Source organism: Pogoniulus pusillus, chromosome 24 (genome assembly GCF_015220805.1).
Source record: "Pogoniulus pusillus isolate bPogPus1 chromosome 24, bPogPus1.pri, whole genome shotgun sequence".
In the NCBI taxonomy this organism is placed as follows: domain Eukaryota; kingdom Metazoa; phylum Chordata; class Aves; order Piciformes; family Lybiidae; genus Pogoniulus; species Pogoniulus pusillus.
The window spans coordinates 3,764,793-3,790,766 of NC_087287.1; the positions used below are offsets into that span (position 1 = coordinate 3,764,793).

Sequence of the window (25,974 nt, forward strand, 5' to 3'; positions counted from 1 at the left end):
AGAGTGATTGGCATTGGAATGGGCTGCCCAGGGAGGTGGTGGAGTGGCCGTGGCTGGAGGTGCTGCAGCCAAGCCTGGCTGGGGCACTTAGTGCCATGGTCTGGTTGGTTGGGCAGGGCTGGGTGCTAGGTTGGGCTGGCTGAGCTTGGAGCTCTCTTCCAACCTGGTTGCTTCTATGATTTTCTTAAGTGTGGGGGGTAGGTAACACCCAAACACACCAACAGCTGAATGCTCTCCGAGTGGCAATCACTGCGGACCCCTTCACTGCACTCTCACCTCTCCTCTCTGCCTGCCTGCACACAACGGGCAGCAGTGGGGACAGGGGCTCCCGGGGCCAGCACCAAAGAGGGAGGGGTGCCCTGTCCCCCCAGGCTCTGACTGCAGCCACGCACCTGTCAGGTCGCAGCTCTCGATGCGCTTCAGGTCGGCATCCACCCAGAAGAGCTTGCCCAGCTTGTTGTCCACCACCAGCGCCACCGGGCGCACCAGCCCCGTGGTGAACAGCACTTCCCTCTCGGTGCCGTCCAGCGCTGCCCGCTCGAGCTTGGGCGCTCGCTCCTGCATGTTGGTGAAGTACATGTACCTGGGCAGGGACACAGCTGCTTTACCCACGGCTCCAGAGGGGAGGGGAAGCATCTCCCACGCCACTCCTGCCTTGGAAGGCAAATGGTTCACGCAGGGAACTCTGGTGACTTGCTCCCAGCTGGCAAGACGCAGAGCTGGCGGCTGCAGAACCCTGACTGCCTGCTCCTCAGTTCCAGAAGGACCTTGGGGAAGTGCTGCAGCCCAGAGGCCACAAGGAGCTGCAGGCAGTGACCATCTCCTGTGAGGCCAGGCTGAGGGAGCCTTAACAGCACAGTTAAACCCTTCCATGATCTCTAGCCCACTTGATTGCCTTCAGAACTGCCAGGGCAGGCTTTTCTGCTCTGCTGGCCCTGGGCTTTTTGGAGCTGGGGCTGCATGGGACAGAGCAGCTTGAGTGCTGCCCTCACTGCTGGGCTAAAGATCTGCAGGGCAGTGTAGGGAGGACACAGCCAGGATCTGCTCAGGGATGGCCAAGGGCAGCACTTAGTGCCGTGGTCTAGTTGACTGGGTAGGGCTGGGTGCTAGGCTGGACTGGACGAGCTTGGAAGCCTCTTCCAACCTGTTTGATTCCATGACTCTTAGCTGGCCCCGTGGCAAAAGCTGTCCCCTGACAAAAACCCACCTCCTGTCCTCTCCTCCCCTTCTGGGCTGCCTTCCTTCTCAGTCAGCTGAAGTTGCTACCAAAGACGGAGAAGCAGCGGGGGCAGGAGGAAGCAGTGCTGAGGCTGGCACCTTCCTCATGTTCCACCAGCTCTGTGCCCCTGCCCTGGGCAGCTCAGCTGCAAACAGACAGTGTCTGCCCTCCCCATGAACATGTAAAGTAAGGCCTTGTGCCTAACCCCAGCTCCCTCAGCCTGTCTTCATAGTAGAGGTGCTCCAACCTCCTCATCACTTTCATGGCCCTCGTCCCTCCTGGACCCATTCCATCAGGTCCATGTCCTTCCTATATTCTCCAGAGGTCCCTTCTGACCCTCCCATTCCCTGATTCTGTGACCTTTCAAAGCTTGATCTTACTGCCAAGGTTCTGCAGTCATCGCTCCCAACCCCCCCAGCACTGCATAACAGTGGCCTCTGCCCCGGGGACCTCTCAGCCCCTCCTGGCCTGAGGAAGCCATTCCTCAGCCCTTTTCAGCCCGTTTCACAGAGAGCCTGGCAGGCAGGCCAGGAGAGGCCTGCAGGAGGCAGGGGGGCAGCTCACCCCCGCTCGGCATTCACCACGATGGCCCGGGGCCGGTCGTGGTCCCCTCGCAGCACCATGCCGATGGCCTCGCCGCTCAGCCGGTGCACGTTGACAGAGTTGGTGGCCTCGCAGGTCCAGTACAAGGTGTGGCTGTAGATGTCAATGCTGAGGTCATGAGGCTGCCTCTCGGGGTTCTGGCTCGGGTTTGGAGTGCTCATGACAGTGAAAGGCTGCAGGACAACACAGAAGGAACAATTCCCAGTGATTAGGCTGAGCGTTGACTGGAGGACGCCGCAAGGGACACCTGCCCCTGGGCACAGAGCCTCTGACAAGAGAACAGCAGAAGAAATGCAAGAAAGCTGAGCAGGAAAGGACTGAATTCCCACTGTAGATTAGAGGAGAAACCTATGGCCAGCAGAAAGCAGTCCTGGGGCTTGCTGTGAGCAGAACTGATTAGCAGGAGCCGGGAAGAAAATGCTGTTGGATGTTTGTGCATGGAACAGGCTTGAAGGGAGCAATGCAAGAAACAAGGCAGCTTCTGGGCAGACCTGCCCTGTCACACAGCCACCTGAACACACCTCTGCCTCTTGCCAAAGCCTCCTCACTCCATTATTTATGGTGTCAGTAAGGCAGACCAGTCTTCTCGTCAGACTACTTCAGGAAGCTTGGTTCTGTCTGCTGCCATGGCAGAGGGCTCCAGCTCTGCCTCACACCCATGCTCACAACACCACCTGCAGTCACCCTCAGGTCACAGGATCATAGAATGGCCTGGGCTGGAAGGGACCTCCAAAGTTCATCCAGCCCAGCCCCCTGCACTCAGCAGGGACATCCTCCACTAGAGCAGGCTGCCCACAGCCCTCTCCAGCCTCACCTGGAATGTCTCCAGGCATGGAGCCTCAACCACCTCCCTGGGCAACCTGTTGCAGTGTTCCAGCAGCCTCCTGCTGCAGAACTTGTTCCTCACATCCAACCTCAATCTGCTCTGCTCTGGTTTGCAGCCATTGCCCTCGTCCTGTCCCTGCAGGCCTTTGGGAACAGTCCCTCTGCAGCCTGCTTGTAGCCCATTCAGCTACAGGCAGGTCTCTACTAGGTCTCCCTGGAGCCTTCTCTTCTCCAGGCTGCACACCCTCAGCTCCCTCAGCCTGTCCTTGTAGCAGAGCTGCTCCAACTTCCTGATCATCTTTGTGGTCTCCTCTGGACCCTCTCCATCAGATCCATGTCATTCCTGTGTGAAGGGCTCCAGACCTGGACACAAGGGAGGTCTCAGCAAAGCAGCATAACTTCTGAGTCCTAGATGGGTGAGGACACCTCTCCATTTCACTGATCTTAAAGATCATCCAGCTCCAAGCTCCTGCCATAGGCAGGGACACCTCCCACCAGCACAGGTCATTCAAAGCCTCATCCAGCCTGGCCTTCCACACCTGCAGGCAGGAAGCAGGAAGAGCCACAGCCTCCCTGGGCAGCCTGTGCCAGTGTCTCACCACCCTCACTGCCAACACTTTCTTCCTCCTCTCCACTCTCACTTTTCCCTCTCCCAGCTCACAGCCATTGTCCCTCATCCTGGCACTCTCAGCCCTTCTCCAAAGTCCCTCCCCAGCTCTCCTGGAGCCCCTTCAGCTACTGGAAAGCTGCTCTGAGATTTGCCTGGAGCCTTCTCTTCTCCAGGCTGCACAGCCTAAACTCTCCCAGCCTGGCCCCACAGCAGAGGCTCTGCAGCCCTCTGAGAATCTTCGTGGCCTCCTCTGGAGCCTCTCCAGCAGCTCCAGGTGCTCCTTGTGCTGGGTTCCCAGAGCTGGAGGCAGTGCTGCAGGTGAGGTGTGAGCAGAGCAGACTGGAGGGGCAGAATCCTCTCCCTGTGCTGGTGCTCTTCCTGCCCTGCTCTGGCTGCAGCCAGCACACAGCTGGCTCTGGGCTGCCAGACACCAGTGCTGGGTCTCCCTCTTCTATCCAGTTCACAGGCTCACAGGATGTTAGAGGTTGGAAGACACCCAAAGAGATCACCAAGTCCAACCCCTCTGCCAGAGCAGGACCACACAATCTAGCTCAGGTCACACAGGAACACATCCAGACAGGTCTTGAAAGGCTCCAGAGAAGGAGACTCCACAACCTCTCTGGGCAGCCTGTGCCAGGGCTCCATGACCCTCACAGTCAAGAAGTTCCCCCTTGTGTTGAGCTGGAGCCTCCTGTGCTGCAGCTTCCATCCATTGCTCTTTGCCCTATCCCAGGCAGCAAGTGAGCAGAGCCTGTCCCCCCCCATCCTGACCCCCAGCCCTCAGAGAGTTAGAAACATCGATTAGATTCCCTCTCAGTCTTCTCCAGATTCAACAGCCCCAGGTCCCTCAGCCTCTCCTCCCTTTGGACACAGTACTGGATTGCAGCATCCCAGAGCTGCTGGCAGGAGGCAAGTTTAAGGCAACAGCTCCTGGGTGCAGGTGCCAGAAGGGGCAAGGCAAGCACAAAGCAGGCACAAAGCCCAACACACAGCCACAGGCCCCTGGGGGCACTTGCCTGAGTGCCATCATCTCTGGCTCGTTTGATGATGTTCTGCCGCCCATCCACCCAGTAGATGAGTTTGTCCAGAGGGTCGTAGTCGATGGCCTTGACATTCCTCAGCCCGTGCAGGGGCAGGATGATGTCTGGGCTCTGCTGGTCGTCAGGGATCATGCGGCTGATGGCAGCCTTCTGGCTGAACAGCAGGAAGCTGGCAGGGGCTGCAAGAGGCCAGAAGAGGATGGGTGAGGAAACGTAACCTGCTGTTGTGGTAGGCTTAGCCATGTCCTGGCTTGCCCAAGCACGTTCTCCTGTGTGCTACTTTGAAGCAGGCTAGAATGTGCTGGTGAGAAGAACTGGATTACAGGCTGTGAAAGGGAAACAATGGTGATGGCTACTTCACTCACAGGCTTGCTGAGATGTACAGGAACAAGAAACAAAAGCATTAGATAATCACTCAGCACCTTTCTCGCTGGGGCTGCTGGCTGAGCTGCATCTCTCTAACCTCACCCTGCATTTTGGCCTAACCCACTTTGCTTCCCAACCTCTGGCTGAACCTCCATTCTTCCCTGGGACTGGGGTACGGTTGAGAGGGGTAGGGGGAAGGTGTAGGGGCAGATGAGAGCCCAGGTGGGCAGCAGAGCCAATGGCATCCTGGGCTGGCTCAGGAGCAGTGTGGGCAGCAGGACAAGGGAGGTTCTTGTGCCCCTGTGCTCAGCACTGCTCAGGCCACCCCTGGAGTGCTGTGTCCAGTTCTGAGCTGCTGAATTGCAGAGAGATGTTGAGGTGCTGGAAGGTGTTTGGAGAAGGGCAGCAAGGCTGGGGAGGGGCCTGGAACACAAACCCTATGAGGAGAGGCTGAGGGAGCTGGGGTTGTTTAACCTGGAGAAGAGGAGGCTCAGGGGGGACCTCATTGCTGTCTACAACTACCTGAAGGGAGGCTGTAGCCAGGTGGGGTTGGCCTCTTCTGCCAGACAACCAGCAATAGAACAAGGGGACACAGTCTAAAGTTATGCTGGGGGAAGTCTAGGCTGGATGTTAGGAGGAAGCTCTTCAGAGACAGAGTGATTGGCATTGGAATGGGCTGCCCAGGGAGGTGGTGGAGGCACTGTCCCTGGAGGTGTTCAGGAAAAGCTGGGATGAGGCACTTAGTGCCATGGTCTGGTTGACTGGATAGGGCTGGGTTGGACTGGATGGTCTTGGAGGTCTCTTCCAACCTGGTTGATTCTATGATTCTATGATTCTTGGAACTCAGGTTTCTGGGAGGGGAGTTGTGTTTCTGTATTACCTTTTACCTTGTCTATTTCTGTCTGTAACTGTATATACTGCAACTATCTGCTTGTATATTGTGCTAGCTGTAAATATGAGCTTCATTCAGATTTCCAGAGCCTGCTGAGTCTAGTCTGGGTGATTTCTAAAGTGTGGGGGGGCAGGGAACATCCATCCCTGGAGGTGTTTAAGGCCAGGCTGGATGGGGCTGTGAGCAGCCTGCTCTAGGGTAGAGTGTCCCTGGCCATGGCAGGGGGGGATGGAACTGCCTGATCCTTGTGGTCCCTTCTAACCCTGCCTGACTCTATGATTCTAAATGGGTTGGTGCTTCCCCTTCCCTTTCTACACTGACAAGGCCCAGAAGCAGCTGGGAGCCAGGAGCACTGAAGGAGGGAAGAGCAAAGAAGAAGACTTACAGCTGCAGTTCCTGCTGTTGGGATCCAAGGTGTAGTGAGCAGCGCAGGCGCAGCGGAAGCCGCTGGGGATGGCGAGGCAGAGGTGGCCGCAGTGGCCATTGCTCTGCACACAGTCGTTCAGGCCGTCCTGGCGTGACGAGTGGAAGACCAGGATGTCCATCACGAAATCCAGGTGGCCCTGGATCAGTGTCCTGTTCTTCCCACTGGTCTTGTCTGCCCTCTCTATGCTGTGAAGGTTCCAGTCCGTCCAGTAGATGTAGTCACTGTACTGGGTCAAGCCGAAGGGGTGAGGCAGATCATCCGCTATGATCTCCCGTTCTTGTCCTGCAAGAGGAAGTGCTCTTAGCTCCAGGGAGATTCCCAAGCACTGGAATCAGGAATTGTGCCTGGCAGGTTTTGCAAACAAGCCCTCCTTTGCCCTGTCAGCATCACAGGGGCCATAGCAGGCAGTATCTGCTCAGCACCAACACCTGCCCTCTGTCCCGGGTTAGGGCAGATCCCTCCCCAGGTAACCTCACTACAACTCCCAGTGGACTTCTGCAAAGTCAGGGAAATGAAATTGTGTTTGTAAAGGGTTAATCCTCCTGGGGGAGTGGTCTTCACCTTGACTCTGACCCCACGTCCTCCTGGCTCTCCCCCATCCTGCCCCGGGTCCTCCTTAGCCCACTCCTGCTTCCTGTCTCGCCCCCTAGGAAAACAGAGGAGCTGCCTGTTTCATTCTCTCTTGCCCTGCCTCCCTGCCAGCCAGCACCACCCTCCTGTTCCTGCTGCTCTTTGTGTTACCACATGGCCATCAGTCCACGAGGCAGACAAAAACACTGCCATCAATCTGGGTAGAATCACAGAATCAGTCAGGGCTGGAAGGGAGCACAAGGAGCAGCCAGTTCCAACCCCCCTGCCATGCCCAGGGACACCCTACCCTAGAGCAGGCTGCCCACAGCCTCAGCCAGCCTGGCCTGAAACATCTCCAGCCATGGGGCCCCAACCACCTCCCTGGGCAACCCATTCCAGCCTCTCACCACTCTCATGGTGCAGAACTTCCTCCTCTCATCCAGGCTGACTCTCCCCACCTCCAGCTTTGCTCCATCCCCCCAGTCCTGTCTCTCCCTGAAAGACTAAAAAGGCAGCCTGCAGGCAGCTCAGCAGAGCACCATCCATTACCCAGCATATTTGATGACTCAATCATGCTGGTGTCCAAGTCAGTCCAGTACAGCCTCTGGTCCACATAATCAATGGTGAGGTCGTTGGCACGTCCCACTTTATCCACCAGGGTGATGCTGTTGGTGCCATCCATGTAGGCCCGCACGATCCTGGGCTTCCCTCCCCACTCAGTCCAGTACATGTACCTGCAAGGAGATGGCCAGCAGGCAGCTCAGGGTTAGCACCACGACTGCACCTTCTAAGCTCTTTCTCGGTTCTTAAGCAGGCAAAACCCACAACAGAAGAAAGGAAGGCATCAGGAGGGGCTGTGCAGTGTGACTGTGCTCCTGCTTCAGGCAGAGGCAGCAAAATATGATGACAGTGGCTCACAAGAAAGGAGGTCCCAGGAGCCTCACTGGGTCATCAACAGGAGCACAGCCCCAACAAACCCTGCCCCAAACCCTCACTCCACCTCTTGCAGCTATTTATCCCCTTCTGCTCTGAGTGAAGCTACCTCAGGACTCTCATCTCTGCAGCACCTCTCCTGTGAGGAGACTGAGGGAGTTGGGGCTGTGCAGTGTGGAGAGGATAAGGCTCTGAGGTGACCTTCTTGTGGCCTTTCAGAATCTTAAGGCAGCCTACAAGAAAGCTTGGCAGGGACTTCTTTAGGCTGTCAGGGAGTGATAGCACTGGGGGGAATGGAACAAAGCTGGAAATGGGGAGATTCAGACTGGATGTTAGGAAGAAGTTCTTCAGCATGAGGGTGGTGAGAGGCTGGAATGGGTTGCCCAGGGAGGTGGTGGAAGCCTCATCCCTGGAGGTGTTTAAGGCCAGGCTGGATGAGGCTCTGGCCAGCCTGATGTAGTGTGAGGTGTCCCTGGGCATGGCAGAGGGGTTGGAGTTGGCTGATCCTTGAGGTCCCTTCCAACCCTGACTGATTCTATGATTCTAACCTGTGCCAGCCTCTCTCCACTCTCATGCTGAAGAACTTCCTACTCACTTCCAATCTGCAACTCCCCACCTCCAGCTTTGTTCCATTCCCCCCAGTCCTGTCACTACCTGACAGCTTAAAAAGTCCTTCCTCAGCTTTCTTGTAGCCCACTTCAGATACTGAAAGGCCACAACAAGGTTTCATCAGAGCCTGCTCTTCTCCAGATTGAACAACCCCAATTCTCTGTCTGTCCCCATAGCAGAGCAGCTCCAGCCCTCTGAACTGGATGATGCTTGTGGTCTCTTCCAACCCTGATTTTATGATTCTATGACTGCCAGCTCTGAACTGATCACTGCAGCCCTCACAGCAACCCCGGGAGCTCCTCCAAGCCCCTGAAGTGGAGCTGCAGCCACTGCCAGCTCACTTGGCCACCTTCAAGAGTGAAAAACGAAGCCTTCATAGAATCAAGCAGGCTGCAAGAGAGCTCCAAGCTCAGCCAGCCCAACCTAGCACCCAGCCCTGCCCAACCAACCAGACCATGGCACTAAGTGACCCAGCCAGGATTGGCTTCAACACCTCCAGCCACAGCCACTCCACCACCTCCCTGGGCAGCCCATTCCAATGCCAATCACTCTCTCTGCCAGGAACTTCCTAACAACATCCAGCCTAGACCTGCCCTGGCACAGCTTCAGGCTCTGTCCCCTTCTTCTGTTGCTGTTTGCCTGGCAGCAGAGCCCAACCCCACCTGGCTACAGCCAGAACCACTCCTTACCCTTTGGTGGGATCGAGAGCCAACGACCTGGGGTTGTCCAAGTCCTTCCACACGAGGACCTGCCTGTACTGCCCATCCAGGCGAGCCACCTCGATGCGGTTGGTTCCAGTGTCTGCCCAGTAGAGGTTCTTTCCCATCCAGTCTACAGCCATTCCCTCAGGATAATCCAGCCCAAACTCAATGACGTGCTCCACGGAGCTGCCATTCATGAAGGCTCGGCTGATGGTCTGCAAGGCAAGGGAGCAGAGCTGTGACAGCAGCCAGAAGGGGCTGGGGTGGTGAGGAAGGTGAGTGCACAAAATGGGATCAGGGAAAATAACCTCAACCAGGCTTGCAATTCCCCCAGAAATGTCTGCTGCCTGCAGAGATAAAAGCAACTCAAAGGGGCAGAAGAGCTTCGTTTGCAGCAAGCCAGCAGCTCCTGGTGCCCTCCGCAGCCACCTCCACAGGGGATGGTTTTCAGTGCACCTGCAGAGCCTCCCTTGCCCCTCTTCTGTTTGCACACAAGCAGCTGTGTGGGTTTTCCACAAAAGAGCTGATTTGCTGCAGTGTTTTCTACCTCAGAACACAGAGCTGCAAGCAGGTTGGCAGAGAGCTCCAAGCTCAGCCAGCACAACCTAGCACCCAGCCCTGCCCAACCAACCAGACCATGGCACTAAGTGCCCCAGCCAGGCTTGGCTGCAACACCTCCAGCCACAGCCACTCCACCACCTCCCTGGGCAGCCCATTCCAATGCCAATCACTCTCTCTGCCAGCAACTTCCTAACAACATCCAGCCCAGACCTGCCCTGGCACAGCTTCAGGCTGTGTCCACTTCTGCTGCTGGCTGCCTGGCAGCAGAGCCCAACCCCACCTGGCTACAGCCTCCCTGCAGGCAGATGCAGGCAGCAATGAGCTCTGCCCTGAGCCTCCTCTGCTGCAGGCTGCACACCCCCAGCTCCCTCAGCCTCTCCTCACAGGGCTCTGCTCCAGGCCCCTCCCCAGCCTTGCTGCCCTTCTCCAAACACCTTCCAGCACCTCAGCAGCTCTCTGCAATTCAGCAGCCCAGAACTGGACACAGCATTCAAGGGGTGGCCTGAGCAGTGCTGAGCACAGGGGCACAAGAACCTCCCTTGTCCTGCTGCCCACACTGCTCCTGAGCCAGCCCAGGATGCCATTGGCTCTGCTGCCCACCTGGGCACTGCTGCCTCCTCTGCAGCTCCTCTCTCCCAGTACCCCCAGCTCCTTCTCTGCCTGCCTGCTCTCAGCCACTCTGGCCCCAGCCTGCAGTGCTGCTTGGGGTTGTTTGGGTCAAAGTGCAGAACCCTGCACTTGGCCTTGTTCAGTCTTCTCCCATTGGCCTCTGCCCACCCATCCAGCCTGTGGACAAGGAAACTTTGATGGCTCTTGGGAAACCTCTTGAGAGGCTGAGCAGAGATTTCAGCTCCAGGGAAGTGAACCTGTACCCTTCTCCCGTTCTCTAACTCACAGTCCCACCAAGCAGCAGTACAGCACTTGCTGCAGTGTGCACCTGGGCCTGAAGCAAGCAGGGCAGGAGGTGTCAGGCTCCTGGGTAGCACAGTGAGATGGAAAAGAGGGCAGGCAGGGGCTTAACACAGTCTTGAGGGGACTGAACAAGCCCCCTGGCCTCTTCTGTGCCAAGCTGGAGCCACAGACTAACAGCACCCAGTCCCAAGCTGACCTGCCACATGTGGCCACCGAGGAAGCCTGTCCCTCAGGTCACACGTGGAAGGAGGCAGACAGCTGGGGGGGGGGTGGGTGTGTGCCAAGCACACTAACTTCTGTGGCATGAAAGCAGCTTTTCAGCCACAGAGCCAGAGAGGGATGAGCCACATGCAGCACCCGGGCCGGGCGTGTGGCACCTGCGGGCAGCTGTGTGTGTGAGCAGGAGGATGCCTGGCACCCAACAACTCATCTGTCCTCATCTCCAAGGGCCTCCTCGGATGCAGTGCAGGGACAAGCCGAGCAGCTGCAGGCCAGAGCATGTCACAGGGAGCTCTGTGAGCTGCAGGAAGCTGAGGGCCAGCAGTACCTTCAGGCTGACATCAGTCCAATAGATTCTGTTATCGGAGACATCGAAATCCAGGGCAGAGGCTTCCTTGACCCCGGTGAGGGGAATGGCCACATCGTTGTTGTTGGTCTCCAGGGAAATCCGGTGGATTGCTGCTCTGCTGGTGAACACCAGGAAGGCCTCGGGGACGATGCAGGTCCTCATGTCACTCAGCAGCTCCAGGCCAATGGGACAGGCACACTTGGCCTCCTGGGGCGTAAAGAAGCACAGGTGGCTGCAGCCTCCATTGTTCTCTGCACAGGAGTTAGTGCCTTAAGGGAACAAAACACAAAGCAAGAGATGTTGGTGCCCTGTGGACACAAAGAGGGGGGTGATGAGTGAGGAGAGGCTGAGCAGGCAGCTTAACACCGTGGGAGGATGGGCTGTCAGCTGGGACTTCTAGAAAGGCCATCTCGAACTGCTTCTTTCCCTCTATCCTGTCCCTCCTGCAGCACAAACCACAGCTACAGTTATCCTTCTGGCTTCCTGTGCTGGTTTGAGGCTGAGTGGGGTATTCTAAGGAGAGAAATTAGGTGACTGGCTGTGACAACACTAATCATGCATCACTCATAGCTTCTGCCCAGGGAGGTGGTGGAGTGGCCGTGGCTGGAGGTGTTGCAGCCAAGCCTGGCTGGGGCACTTAGTGCCATGGTGTGGTTGGTTGGGCAGGGCTGAGTGCTAGGTTAGGCTGGCTGAGCTTGGAGCTCTCTTCCCACCTGCTTGAATCTATGATTCTAGGAGAGATGTAAAACCAAGACACATAAAGTCAAGTCAGTGGCTCTGGCTGCTGCATTAACAATCTCTGCCTGAACCTGTGTAACCCCAACTCCTCATCCTGCTTCTAACTCCTTATCTGGCAATCTCACCCATGCAGAGGAGAGGCTGAGGGAGGTCTGATATAAGAGTGGGGGTGGAAAGAAGGAGGGGAGTTGGTCAGAAAGCCCCTCCTGGGCGGTTCTGCTCTCTGGGAGGGGTTTTGTACTTCTGTGTTACTTCCAACTTGCACATAGCTGTAAATATCTGTATATGTATTGTGGATATGTGCTTGGAAACTGAGCCTTGCTGAAAAGAAAGCTTCATTCCTTAACTTCCAGCTGGCTGACAGCCTGGTGAATTAGTCTGAGTTAGCCTGGAGTGGGGGAGAACTCCCAAACATTCCCCAGTGGCTCCAGCCCTTTGCTGAAGGCAGAGGTCAGCTTGGCTCTCTTTGGCCACGTCCTTTGTTTCTCACTGGAACCATCAGTTCTGCAAAGGCTCAGTGCTGCAATGGTGAGCCAGGAGCTGTCTGCCTGCAGTCCTCACCAGCTGTTTCCTTTCAAGCTGAGCAGCTTTGGTAACAAGGAGCACTTCCAGCAACATCACCACAATCTCACACTGATTTTTTTGTGTGTGTGAGCAGCCATGAGCAGCTGGGGAGGGGATGTGGAGCAGAGGAGGCTCCCAGGTGACCTTCCTGTGGCCTGCCAGGATCTGAAGGGGGCTTACAAAGAAGCTGGGGAGGGACTTTTGAGGCTGTGAGGGAGTGACAGGACTGGGGGGAATGGAGCAAAGCTGGAGGTGGGTAAGTTCAGGCTGGAGGTGAGGAGGAAGTTCTGCACCATGAGAGTGGTGAGAGGCTGGAATGGGTTGCCCAGGGAGGTGGTTGAGGCCCCATGGCTGGAGGTGTTTGAGGCCAGGCTGGCTGAGGCTGTGTGCAGCCTGCTCTAGGGTAGGGTGTCCCTGGGCATGGCAGGGAGCTGGAACTGGCTGCTCCTTGTGCTCCCTTCCAAGCCTGACTGATTCCATAAGGACAAAAAAAGACAAATGAGTGCATTTCTCCATCTGCTGGAACCAAAGACTTGAAGATGTCACCACGAAAAAAAGCCCTCTCCAAGATCAGTCTCCAGCAGGTTTCTTCCAATTTTCCCTTTTTAGGGCATGAAGATTTCAGGCTCATGCCATAACTTGCAGCTTGAGGACTTGATTGTCCTCCAAGGCAAGCTTCCTGAAGGGCTGGAACTGCCTGTGCTGGCAGGGTGCAAGCTGAGAGCCTGCTTGCTGTGATCTTCTTGCAGCTACTCCCAGCCATTTTCACAGCTGCCTAAGCCATGCACTGCTGCCCCCAAGCTCCAGTGCTGCAGGGAGAACATGCAGCTCCCCTGAGTGCAGCCAGCAGGTCCTCTGACACCTCTGCAGGATGCTAGCAGAGGGCTGCACCTTTCAGCACAGCTCCAGCTGCTGAGCTCAAGCTCAGGATGGGATGGAACTGCTACGATTTCAGGGCAATCAAAGTCCCCAGGTTCATATCTGAGTGCCAGATGCTTGAAGGCAAAGTTGTCCCAGCCACCAACTCTGCCTGCAGCAACCTGAGAGAGAGGAAAGCACTCTGCTAAGTGAACTTCATGGGGCCTTTGTGCAGGAAGCAAAGGCCAGCAGACAGAGGAGCAGCAAGGAGCAATGACTCCTACTGACTTTTGGAAGCTATGGAAGCTCTGTGCCCAAGGGGACTGAACTGGGAGCCTCCAGTGTTGTGTTTTCCTTGCCATGAGACCAGAGCTGTTCTCATTCCAGCCATCAGGAGGTGCTTAATGAAAGCAAATTTAAGCTGCAGAAGCTGCTCCAGGTCCAGGCTGTGCCTGCTTACCAAACACTCTGGACACACTGGTTGCCTTCAGGCCCATCAGATCTGGAAGCTGATCAATGATGATGTCTCTGCTGGCCTTTATCTTGTGAACCCTTTCAATGCTTCTCCTCTGCCAGTCAGTCCAGTAGATGTAATCTCCCAGCAGGGTGAATCCAAATATATGTGGAAGTTTATCCTCCAGGAGGGTTCTCCTCATTGTTCCATCAACGTTTATGACCTGTGGGACACAAGAGGAAAGAAAAGGGGAAAATCATCAGCTCTGCTGTGGCTCCAATCCAGATGGCAGAGCTGGACCCCTGGGACAGCTCTGCCCTCTGCAATTCACAGCATCCTTCTGGGAAAGGAAGGCTCCTCTGGCTCTGTCAGGAGACAGAGGTCCTGGGATGACACAGCAGGGACAGGGAACAGCTGGAGAGGGGCCAAAGGAGGCAGAGCTTGCTGCCACCAGTGCTCCAGGGTCAGTACAGGTGCCCAGAGCCGCTGCCATCCAGCACCTCCCCTCTCCAGCACAGCAACCAAACCCAGCAGGATGCAGAGACGAAGTGCACAGAGGCCTGACAGCAGGTCCAACAGCACCCCCCCTGCCACAGCTCCTCAGGCACCAGCCAGGCTCACCCTTCACCACCTCACACGGGCAGCAGCCCCAGAGCAGCACCAGGAGATCAGAAGAGGATTTCTGCCCTCTTTGGCAGCTGGTGACTGGATCTCAGCTTGGGTCAAAGGCAACCCCAGACCTGCTGTGCTTCCCACTCTGAACAGGGAAGCCTCCCTTGGCCAGGGCAGACACCAAAAGGCTCTGGTTAGCCTTGTGTGACCAATGCCTACGGAGGCACAGCCAGGCTCAGCTGTAAGCTGCTGTCAGGATGAAACCATCAAAGGCCTTTATGAAGCAGATGAAGCCAGGAGCACAGGCAGGGACCGAGGTGACATCTTTCCAGCTGCTGCTGCATTCTGCCTATGCAAAGTGACTGAACAAATCTGCCCAAATCCAACACTCCAAAGCTCTTTGAAGAAGATGAAAGCCAAACAATGCAATCAAAGTGCAGGCAACAGCACGATGCCAGCAGGCAGGCCAGAGCTCTGCTGCAGCTGTGAAAGCAAACAGCTCTTCAGCATGCACCTGGGATGTCTTCTGGGAGAGCAGCTCAGACATCTTGCTCCTATACTTCATTCATGAAGATGAGGCAAAACCTCCTCAGTTGCTGCACACATAGCTGCAGGCAAGTGGAGACCAAGCCCTGGGCTGAGCAAGCCCCGAGGCAGCAGCGAGCAGAGAGCAGGATGGCAGTGGTAAAGCCACAGGAGTGTGAGAGCCATGTGGTGGCCTGGTGGCTCTGTCATGGAAACACAGAACTGTCTGGCCTGGGAAAGGCCTCCAAGCTCAGCCAGTCCAACACCAACCCAGCCCCACCATGGCCACCAAACCATGGCCCCAGTGTCTTGGCCACACCTTGCTGTGACATCTCCTGCCATGGGCACTCCACCACCTCCCTGGACAGCCTGTGCCAAGCCCTCACCACTCAGGTACCAAAGACATTTCTCATCCTCTCCAACCTAACCCTCCCCTGGCACAATTTCAGGCCAGTTCCTCTCCCTCCATCACCTGAGAGCAAGGAGTAGAGCTCAACCCCCAGCTCACTGCAGCCTCCTCTCAGGGAGCTGCAGAGAGCAATGAGCTCTGCCCTCAGCATCCTCTTCTCCACACTGCACACCCCCAGCTCCCTCAGCTGCTCCTCATCATACCTTTCTCCAGCTCTGATTCCTCTTGTCCTGAAGAGAGGAGCTACACTTTGTTTTGGAGTGAAGGTGACTGAGAACTGGAGCAGGCTGCCCGAGGGAGTTGTGGAACCTCTCTCCTTGGAGGCATTCAAAAGCCATCATCTGGGCAACTGCCTCGAGGCAGCCCTGCTGGAGCACAGCAGTCAGACCAGATTGAGCTCCAGAGATCCCTCAAGCACTGAGATCCTGCGAATCCCTGGAGGGCCAACCAGAGCGTGGGCTGCAGCAGCAGCAGTGTGGCCAGCAGGGCCAGGGAGGGGATTCTGCCCCTCTGCTCTGCTCTGCTGAGACCCCACCTGGAGTCCTGCATCCAGTTCTGGAGCCCCTGGGACAAGAGGGCTGTGGAGATGCTGGAGAGTGTCCAGAGCAGGGCCAGGAGGATGCTGAGAGGCTGCAGCAGCTCTGCTGTGAGCACAGACTGAAAGAGTTGGGGCTGTGCAGGCTGGAGCAGAGGAGGCTCCCAGGTGACCTTCTTGTGGCCTGCCAGGATCTGAAGGGGGCTCCAAAAAATCTGGGGAGGGACTTTTGAGGCCGTGAGGGAGTGCCAGGAGTGAGGGGAATGGAGCAAAGCTGGAGGTGGGGAGAGTGAGGCTGGAGGTGAGGAGGAAGTTGTTGAGCAGGAGAGTGGTGAGAGGCTGGAATGGGTTGCCCAGGGAGGTGGTTGAGGCCCCATGGCTGGAGGTGTTTGAGGCCAGGCTGGCTGAGGCTGTGTGCAGCCTGCTCTAGGGTAGGGTGTCCCTGGGCATGGCAGGGAGTTGGAACTGCCTGCTCCTTGTGCTCCCTTCCAGCCCTGAGTGATTCTGTGACTCTGTGAATGGCTTTTAAGGAGCCCATCAGAGGTGGGCAACGCTCAGTGCCCTCTGGCTAAGGAGGAACTCGTGGGACACATCCTAGGGGTGGCAGTCAACAGGGAAAGCAACAGACAAAGGGGAGAAAGGTGGAAAACTGCAGAGGGTAAAGAGGCCTGTCCCAGGAGAAGAGAGGAGCAGCTGTGAGCAGGCTGTGGCAGGGGTTATATTCATCTGAGTGCAAGCCACTCATCAGCATTTCCAACAGCTGAAGCAGCAGCAGCAGTGCTGTGGGAGCAGAGCCAGAGCCCTTTTTGTCTGCTCTCAGGGGGATGAATGCCAGGCATGTGCTGGCAGCCACTGGCAAGTGGAACAAGAAGGACCTTAAACAGTTACAGAAGTCATGGATCAAACAAGGAGGGGATGAGCAGGCAACAGCTGTGCCTGCCAGAGGAACAGGAGGGCATCCAGAGGGACCTGGTCAGGCTGAAGAGCTGGGCCCAGGTGAACCTCATGAGGCTCAACAAGAGCAAGTGCAGGGTTCTGCACCTGGGTCAGAACAATCTTCACTGTCAATGCAGGCTGGGGGTGAGGAGGTGGAGAGCAGCCCTGCAGAGAAGGCCTCGGGGGTGCTGGTGGGGGAGAAACTGGCCAAGAGCCAGCAGTGGACACTGGCAGCCCAGAAGGCCAAGGGCAGCCTGGGCTGCATCCAGAGCAGTGTGGGCAGAGCTGGAGAGAGAGGATCCTGCCCCTCTGCTCTGGAGAGACCTCACCCGCAGGGCTGGGGTCAGCTGTGGGTCCCCAGCACAGGAAGGACATGGAGCTGAGGGTTGGAAGGGACCTGCAGAGCTCATCCAGTCCAACCCCTCCTGCCAGAGCAGGGGCAGCCAGGGCAGGACACACAGCAACACATCCAGGGGCTGTTGGAATGTTCCCAAGGAAGGAGACTCCACAGCCTCTCAGGGCAGCCTGCTCCAGCCTCCAGCACCCTCACACCAAACAAGTTTCTCCTCATGCTCAGCTGCAACCTCCTGGGCTCTGCTTTGTGCCCATTGCCTCTTGTCCTGTCCCAGGACAGCACTGAGCAGAGCCTGGCCCCCTCCTGACCCCCACCCCTCAGGTATTCACAGGCACTGCTCAAACCCCATGACAGGGCTGTGGAGCACCCTCTGCTCTCTAGCAGAGCTCTCTGCCAAGCCCACATGGCAGCAATCACTCCTCTGGCAGCCTCAGTAACTGCCAGGGGGGTTGGTTTTGTTTCCATGAGAATCTCCACCTGGATTCACTTTTCCTGGACACAAATACTCCTCTTTTTGCCTGGTTAGATTTAAACTCTGGCTCTAAGTGCAGGGCCCCCAGCACTCGTGAAGCACTCTCCCCTAGGTTCCAAAATGGGCTCAGCACTCCTGCTCCACCTCCATCCTTCTCATCTCACACAGTATTGCTGCTCCAAGGCTGCTCTACCAGGTGCTGGCACAGACTGCCCAGGGAGGATGTAGATGCCTTCTGCCTGCAGGTGTTCAAGGCCAGGTTGGATGAGGCCTTGAGCACCCTGTGCTGGTGGAAGATTGAAGATCATCATGGTAGGGGCCCTGGAACTAGAAACACAGAATCATAGAATGAAGCAGGTTGGAAGAGAGCTCCAGGCTCAGCCAGTCCAACCTAGCACCCAGCCCTGCCCAACCAACCAGACCATGGCACTAAGTGCCCCAGCCAGGCTTGGCTGCAACACCTCCAGGCACAGCCACTCCACCACCTCCCTGGGCAGCCCATTCCAATGCCAATCACTCTCTCTGCCAGGAGCTTCCTAACAACATCCAGCCTAGACCTGCCCTGGCACAGCTTCAGGCTGTGTCCACTTCTGCTGCTGCTGGCTGCCTGGCAGCAGAGCCCAACCCCACCTGGCTACAGCCTCCCTGCAGGCAGCAATGAGCTCTGCCCTGAGCCTCCTCTGCTGCAGGCTGCACACCCCCAGCTCCCTCAGCCTCTCCTCACAGGGCTCTGCTCCAGGCCCCTCCCCAGCCTTGCTGCCCTTCTCCAAACACCTTCCAGCACTTCAACAGCTCTCTTGACTTGAGCAGCCCAGAGCTGGACACAGCACTCCAGGGGTGGCCTGAGCAGTGCTGAGCACAGGGGCACAAGAACCTCCCTTGTCCTGCTGCCCACACTGCTCCTGAGCCAGCCCAGGATGCCATTGGCTCTGCTGCCCACCTGGGCACTCTGCTGCCTCCTCTGCAGCTCCTCTCTCCCAGCACCCCCAGCTCCCTCTCTGCCTGCCTGCTCTCAGCCACTCTGGCCCCAGCCTGCAGTGCTGCTTGGGGCTGCTGTGGTCAAAGTGCAGAACCCTGCACTTGGCCTTGTTCAGTCTCCTCCCATTGGCCTCTGCCCACCCATGCAGCCTGGCCAGGTCCCTCTGCAGAGCTCTGCTACCCTCCAGCAGCTCCACAGCTGCTCCTAGCTTGGTGTCATCTGCAAACTCCCTGCTGCTGGACTCAATCCCCTGCTCCAGATCCAGATCATCAATAAAGATATTGAGCATGACTCTGGCCAGCACTGATCCCTGAGGTGACATTCAAGGTGCCTTCCAACCCAACACATTCTATGAGTGCCTTGAGCAACCAGCAGAGGTTAACAACCTCTGCAGGGCTCTCCTCAGTTCAGTTCTACCATTTCATGAGCTTCAGGCATGAGCTGTGCTACATGGGGCAACAGGACAAAGCCATCCCTTGGGTTCAGGAATACTGCCTCAGGCACAGGCAGCTTCCAGGCTGTAACTGGCACTGCTGAGACCCAGGCTGCACCAGGAATCCAAAAACTAAGTTGCACTGTGAGCCTGGCAGGAACCTTCTGCTGGAAGCAGGCCTGCAGGCAGGGCTGAGGCAGTGGCAAGCATGTCCCTGCCTGCCAGAGCCTGTGTGAGCTGGGAGGTGGCTGCAGCCAGCCTGCTGCTTCCTGCTGCAGCACGCAGAGACACAGCAACCCTCCCATGGCCACAGAAGCCATTCTTTACTTCCCCACTCAGCTCTTCCTGGGACACACCAGGAGCTCTCACATACCTTGTGCTGGCTGCCTGGGGAGATCCACTCTTTCAGTGCCTGTAGCTACACAAGTGTGGCTGCCTCTGCCAAATACTTGGAGATGCTGCTAATGGCTTCATTTGAACTCAGAGTGCTGCAGATCAGGGCTGTGGATCTGAACCCAGGCTGCCACTGCTTTGATGTCGTTTGTAACTGGAGTGTGCTCCTCTTCATACCTCTCTGAGCTGCTCTCTGTGCTTCCTGAAGGGTCAGATTTCCACTACCCAACCCAGGGGAGCTTAGGAGGCTAACTAGGAGTCATTTTTCCACTCACAAACTGCAGTGCTCAGCCTCTGTCACTCTTCTTTCCATCCAGACCCTGCAAGGAAACGGTGTCAGGACACTGCCCTGTGCTGCTGTGGGTCACAGGGATGGGGCAGGCAGCATCAGCAGAGCCACAGGACACTCTGCAGCTTCCAGACTGCCACTGCCACCCACACAGCTGGAGAAAACACACACAGCTGCCAGGAATAAGGAGCCCTGACCCACACCTCCCTGACAGGCACCAGAGGAGAAGGCAGAGAGAGCAAATTGGAGAGGAGGTTTTTGGCTGGAGATGTTTGTAAAGAGAACACAGGGCTGAGGCACCTACCCCAGCTCCCTCCAGAAGCTCCAAGCCTGTGGACACCAATGCCTTGTGCTGCTTCTGGCCCAGGTGGAGCTGCTGTTCTGCCCAGTGGCTGTCATGGGGCTGTGCCTGCCCTGCTGCTGGGCACGGTGCTGGCATCTCAGGGATCTCTGCTTTGGTGCTGAGCAGCTCACACACAGCCAAGGCCTCTTCTGCTCCTCACACAGCGAGCAGGCTGGGGGAGAGCACACAGCTGGGACAGCTGAGCCCATAGAGGCCATGGGACACCCTGCTCAGCACAGAGAGCTGGGGGAAGGAGAGGGATGGGAGGAGGCTCAGAGTGATGGCCTTGGTCTGCCCAGGTCACCGTCAGGTGTGGTAGAACCCAGCCCTGCAGGGGATGCCCAAAACCTGCTGCCCTGGGAAGTGGAGAGGGAATTCCTTGGCTTTGCTTGGCTGAGTGGCTTTGGCTGTACCTGCTGGAGTGTCTTTTTCTCACTTCTCCCCTCTCATTCTCTCCCCATCCCACAAGGAGGGAATCAGCAAGCAGGTGCCTGTGGCTGAGCTGCTAGCTGGGGTTAAACCATAACATCACTGCTGGTGTCCAAGGCCAGGCATTTGCACCCAAAATGGGGTGACAAGCCCCCAGCATTAGGTCAGCTCACATCTAGGGGCTCCCCTCTCAGGGCTGTGCTCCAGGCCCCTCCCCAGCCTTGCTGCCCTTCTCCAAACACCTTCCACTACCTCAACATCTCTTGACTTGAGGAGCCCACAACTGGACACAGCACTCAAGGGGTGGCCTGAGCAGTGCTGAGGAGCACAGAGGCAGAAGAACCTCCCTTGTCCTGCTGCCCACACTGCTCCTGAGCCAGGAGAGGCTGTTGAGCACAGCCAGCCCCAGGCCCTCTCTTCAGTACTTGCTGATTTCCACACACTGAAGGGTTTCACATTTTGGAGATGCCTGGCCCCACAGTGCAGGGACTGTGCAGCTGCTCCACAGCAACCCAGCAGATCCTTGGAGGAAGTTCCTCTCCAAGAGGAAGCTGAAGCTGGTTTGAGCAGGAAAGGGAGAATTCCCACGACCTTCCCTTGCCCTGTCCTACTGCACATGTCTGAGTGTCACCGAGGCACAGAGTGGGACCCCCAGAGATCACTGAGTCCAACCCCCCTGCCAGAGCAGGGTCACCCAGGGCAGGTCACCCAGGACCACATCCAGATGGGTCTCCTTCCCTGCTGTATCTTTGCCTCTCCTCCAAATGCTTCTTTCAGCCTGGGAGAAGTGCAAAGCAAAGGGTGGTCAGAGGGAAAGAAATCATCTCGACTGCACCAGCATCCCTCCTGGCAGCTGTCCCACCCCACTCTGCAGCTGGCCTTTGGTTTCAACCCATTCCCAACAGAATGGTTTGGGTTGGAAGGGACATTAAAGATGATCCACTTTCAGCTCCCTGGCCTTGAATACCTCCAGGGTATTCACAGATCACATTCTGTGCTCCACAACCTCCCTGGGCAACCTGTGCCAGTCACTCCCCACCCTCACTGCCAAGATTGTCCCTTGTCCTGGCACTCCTAGCCCTTGTCCAAAGTCCCTCTCCAGCTCTCCTGGAGCCCCTTCAGGCACTGGAAGGCTGCTCTGAGGTCTGCCTGCAGCCTTCTCTTCTCCAAGCTGCACAGCCTCAGCTCCCTCAGCCTCCCTCTGCTCAGGGAGGTTTTCCAAGGTAAAATATCCCAAGTACCTAAGTCACTTCACACTGAGTGGCAGGACAAGAACCAGCCCAGCACTTGTACAGTGGCTGCCAAGAGGTGCATGGGGGCAAGGGAAGAGGTGACAGAAACACCTATGCTGGCTGCATGTGCCAAGGGGTAGCAGGGGCCACCCCAGGTGGGGTCAGTGTCACAGTCGTGGGGACAGGAGGAGCAGATGGCAGCACACAGAGAAGGTGTAAAAGGCCAGGGACAACCAAGCTATCTCTACAGTCAGGGTCAAGAGAAGGAAACTCCTATCTTGCCCTGATGTCTTTAGAGTTGGTTATAACTACATGCCCAGTTCTGACAGTCCTCTGAAGAGTGGCACTGCCCATCAGCTCTCAGTACTGGCTGCCAGCAAGGGTTTCCTAAGGACAGGTTGGGAAACTACTAAACTGAAGAGAGGGAAATCTATGCTCTCCTTAGCCTGCCTGGCAACACCTCAACATCAGCTTTCCTGGGCTTGCTGAAGAACACTTTTCTTTTTCTCCCCAACACAAGACAGACCTGGAACTGCTGGAGAGGGTCCAGAGGGGGCCATGAAGATGCTCAGAGGCTGCAGAAGCTCTGCTGTGGGGCCAGGCTGGCAGAGTTGGGGCTGTGCAGCCTGCAGAAGAGAAGGCTGCAGGCAGAGCTCAGAGCTGCACTTCAGTACCTGCAGGGGAGCTGCAGGCAGGCTGGGGAGGGACTGCTCAGAAGGGGCTGTGGGGACAGGCTGAGGGCAATGGTTTGGAAGTGGAGCAGGGCAGAGGTAGGTTGGAGCTGAGGAGGAAGCTGTGCAGAGTGAGGGTGGGCAGAGGCTGGCCCAGGCTGCCCAGGGCTGTGCTTGAGGCCCCATCCCTGGAGCCATTGGAGCTGAGCCTTGCTGTGTGCCTGTGCAGCCTGCTCTGGCTGGAGGTGTCCCTGCTGCCTGCAAGATGCCCTTGGAGGATCCCTTCCAACCCAGTGCAAGCTGTGACTCTGTGAATCTCCCTCCCTTTCTTTCCTGTTTTCAGGTGCTCTGATTTGCACACCAACAACCCCCCCAGCCAGGAATCCACCAAGCAATGGAAAGAGCAATGCAAACACTGTAGAGATCCATTCTTTACCAGCCCAGAAGAGGGAAAAGGAGACTGTGTGAAGGAGCTGCCCCTGGCTTTCTGAAGGCAGAAAAACAAGTGAAACAAAAGGTCTGAGGAGTAAATGAGAAGCAGCTTTCAAAACACCACTGTGTTAGGGAAGAAAAAGGGGGAGGGGAAAACGTGGGGAAAGAAAAAGGGAAAGGGAAAAAGGAGGAAAAAAGAGGTAAGAAAAAAGCAGAGAGGGAAAAAAGAGAGAAAAATAGACAAAAAAGGTGAGAAGTAAAATACAGAGAGAGGGAAAATGAAGGACAAAAAAGCCTATCCAGCAGGTTGAGTGCTCGAATGCAGTGCTAATGCCATGCTGCTTTGCTCAGGACTGGAGTCCTGCTCAGCGGAGGCAGAGGGAACAGGACTGCACCAAAGCAGCCACAGCAAAGGAGCTCTCTGAGCAGCCACAGCAGAGCTGCAGCAGCAAGCCAGGGGCTTCGCTAGGCTGTGCTGGCAGAGCCCAACCTTGGCTTCTGAACACCATCCCCACTCTGATCCCCGAGTCCCAACAGCAGCAACACCAACGAGAAACAGCCCCAGAAAACCAGCCCAGCCCTGCCCCGCTGAGCGCTGCTGATGGAGGACTCCCCGCGGCAGGAGGCGCAGCCGCGGAGGGAGCCGAGGGGCTGGCCCCGGGTACCGCAGGAGGCTTAGGGCACAGCGCGGCCGCAGGGAGCACTGCCCGCAGGGAGCACAGCCCCGCAGGGGAACATTGCCCCCAGGGGAACACTGCCCCGCAGGGAGCACTGCCCCGCAGGGGAACGCTGCCAACAACCTGTGCCAGGGCTCTGGGACCCTTCCAGTCAAGAAGTTCCCCCTTGTGCTGAGCTGGAACCTCCTGTGCTGCAGCTTCCATCCACTGCTCCTTGTCCTGTCCCAGGCAGCAAGTGAGTAGAGCCTGTCCATCGCCCCCGCTCCTTCCTCACCCCCAGCCCTCAGAAAGTTACAGACATTGATTAAATCCCCTCTAAGTCTTCTCTTCTCCAGACTAAACAGCTCCAGGGCCCTCAGCCTTTCCTCAGCAGGCACTGCTCCAGTCCCCTCATCATCCTCACAGCCCTCCACTGGACTCTCTCCAGCAGATCCCTGTCCCTCTGAAACTGGGGAGCCCAGAACTGAAGGCAGTGCTCCAGATGAGGTCTCAGCAGGACGAAGCAGAGGGGGAGGAGAACCTCCCTTGATCTGCTGGACACTTTTAATACACCCCAGGACCTCCATTGGCCTTCTTGGCCACCAGGGCACATTGCTGTGCCATGGATGCTCTCCCCCAGCACTGCCAGGTCCCTCTCCACAGGGCTGCTCTCCAGCAGTCACCTCCCAGCCTCTACTGCTGCAGTTTATTATTGCACCCCAGGTGCAGAACTCTGCACTTGTCCTTGCTGAACCTCACTTGGTTCCTCTGTGCCCAGCTCTTAGTGCGTGAAAGGAGGAGTAAAGCAGAGGTGAAGCTGCAGGAAGGGCAAGTGGCTGGAGCTGGGCTGAGCAGGAGGAAGAAGGCTGCTTGCACACAGCCAGCCCGGGGCTGGGCAGGGCTCTCTTTGCAGGGAGCCTGGAGGCAGAAGCAGGCAGCTCCTCGCTGGCTATTTATAACCAATCAGGCAGTGAATGGTCTCATTCCAAATGCCACAAGGCATGCTCACAACCTTTTCTTCCTTCCACAGACCTGATTTGTTCCCTCGCAAAAAGTCCAGCCCGAGGGGAAAAAAAACAAACCAACAACTCAACAACAGCGACCAAAAAACCACCTGAAAGAGGGAGAGGGAAAAGCAGCAACGCAACAGGAACATCCCCCCCCAAAAAAAAACAAAGTGGAAAGTGTGGAAAAGAAGGCTTGTTTGGTTGGGTTTCTTTCAGAAACTTCCCTCTGGGAAGCAAAAAAACCCCAAGTGTGAGCCCTGGAAGCAGCTGCATTCTTCCTCCCGAACAATGAATAGCAGTTGCCTGCCACTGAAGCCAGGCTTGGGGGGGGGGGGGAAGGAGGAACAGGGGCTGAGGGGTGAGAGCATTTCAATGCCTTGGCTTTGAAGGGCCCTTCTGAAAGAGAAAGAGCCAGCGAACACTTGTCAGCTGCAAGTTCAAGTGAAAGCCTCTCCTGCCAATGAAGTGCGCAGATGGCTGCGGGGGCTCAGCGCAGCCCTCGCCGCGCCTCCTTTATGTCTTTATCGCTGCCAGGAAGCCAAGGGTCAGCTCCGGCGGAGAATAAGCTCCCCTCCTTTCCCACAGAATGACTCTGCTCCAGCAAGCCAAGCAAAGGAAGCTGCTTTTGAGTGACTGCTCACAGCGCTGAAGGACTTTTAGAAAGGCTGAAGAGCCACAAACCCCTTTGGTCTCATCCACCCTACCCGCATTTAGCAGGGAAGTTTCCCACCGTTGCAGGCAGCGCTGGGAGAAGCAGGGAGGCTGCTGGCTGTCAGCTACCTCTCCTAGATTCCTTCCTCCTTAGGGCCCGGGCCGTAGCCCCCAGACAGCACTCAGGATGTCAGTAATGGGCTGTGGCACAAAGAGCAAGCTCTGAACCCCTGCCCTCAGCCTGTGCTCCTCGCAGACGCAACAGCTGCACCACTGGGTCAGGCCTTCTGTAGCCAGCAGCATTCGGCTCAGCCTTCACAACCTAAGCTGGGCAGAGGGGTCTGCCAGCAGGTACAGAACCTCAGAACCTCGCTGGTTGGAGGAGATCACCCAAGGCTCCTCCCAGCACTGCAGGCTCAGCACCAAACCACAGCCCTCAGCACTGCAAGCTCCTCCAGCCCAGCCCTGCACCCAGCACTGCAGGCTCAGCACCAAACCATGGCCCTCAGCACCCCAAGCTCCTCCAGCCCAGCCCAGCCCTACACCCAAAACTGCAGGCTCAGCACCAAACCACAGCCCTCAGCACCCCAAGCTCCTCCAGCCCAGCCCTACACCCAGCACTGCAGGCTCAGCACCAAACCATGGCCCTCAGCACCCCAAGCTCCTCCAGCCCAGCCCTGCAGGCTCAGCACCAAACCATGGCCCTCAGCACCAGCTCCACAGGCTGCTGGAACACCCCCAGGGATGGGCACTGCTGCACTGCCCTGGGCAGCCTGGGCCAAGCTTTGAGAAGTCTTCCAGGGCAGAAATGTTTCCTCCTGTCCAGTCTGAGCCTCCCCTGACAGCTTTCCAGTCACAGTGCCCCAAGGGCAGGACCTGGCATTTAGCCCTGTTGAAGTTCATGCCATTGATATTGGCCATGGAGCAAATGTCCCTCTGCACAGCCTCTATGCCCTAATCACAGAATCATAGAATCACAGAATCAGTCAGGGTTGGAAGGGAGCACAAGGAGCAGCCAGTTCCAACCTCCCTGCCATGCCCAGGGACACCCTACCCTAGAGCAGGCTGCACACAGCCTCAGCCAGCCTGGCCTCAAACACCTCCAGCCATGGGGCCTCAGCCACCTCCCTGGGCAACCCATTCCAGCCTCTCACCACTCTCCTGC

General features: G+C 57.0%; 1 protein-coding gene across 2 annotated transcripts in view; it reads right to left on the reverse strand.

The window, feature by feature from the left end:
• LRP5 (LDL receptor related protein 5) overlaps positions 1-25,974 on the reverse strand; it is a 96,426-nt gene that overhangs the window by 13,061 nt on the left and 57,391 nt on the right. For both annotated transcript variants that reach the window (XM_064163094.1, XM_064163096.1), the window contains 8 exons: positions 13,457-13,673; positions 10,816-11,105; positions 8,784-9,010; positions 7,102-7,286; positions 5,941-6,264; positions 4,274-4,476; positions 1,784-1,995; positions 393-583 (listed from right to left, as the gene is read on the reverse strand). In XM_064163094.1, the coding sequence (XP_064019164.1) occupies positions 393-583; positions 1,784-1,995; positions 4,274-4,476; positions 5,941-6,264; positions 7,102-7,286; positions 8,784-9,010; positions 10,816-11,105; positions 13,457-13,673 (1,849 nt within the window). The remainder of the gene's footprint in view (positions 1-392; positions 584-1,783; positions 1,996-4,273; positions 4,477-5,940; positions 6,265-7,101; positions 7,287-8,783; positions 9,011-10,815; positions 11,106-13,456; positions 13,674-25,974) is intronic.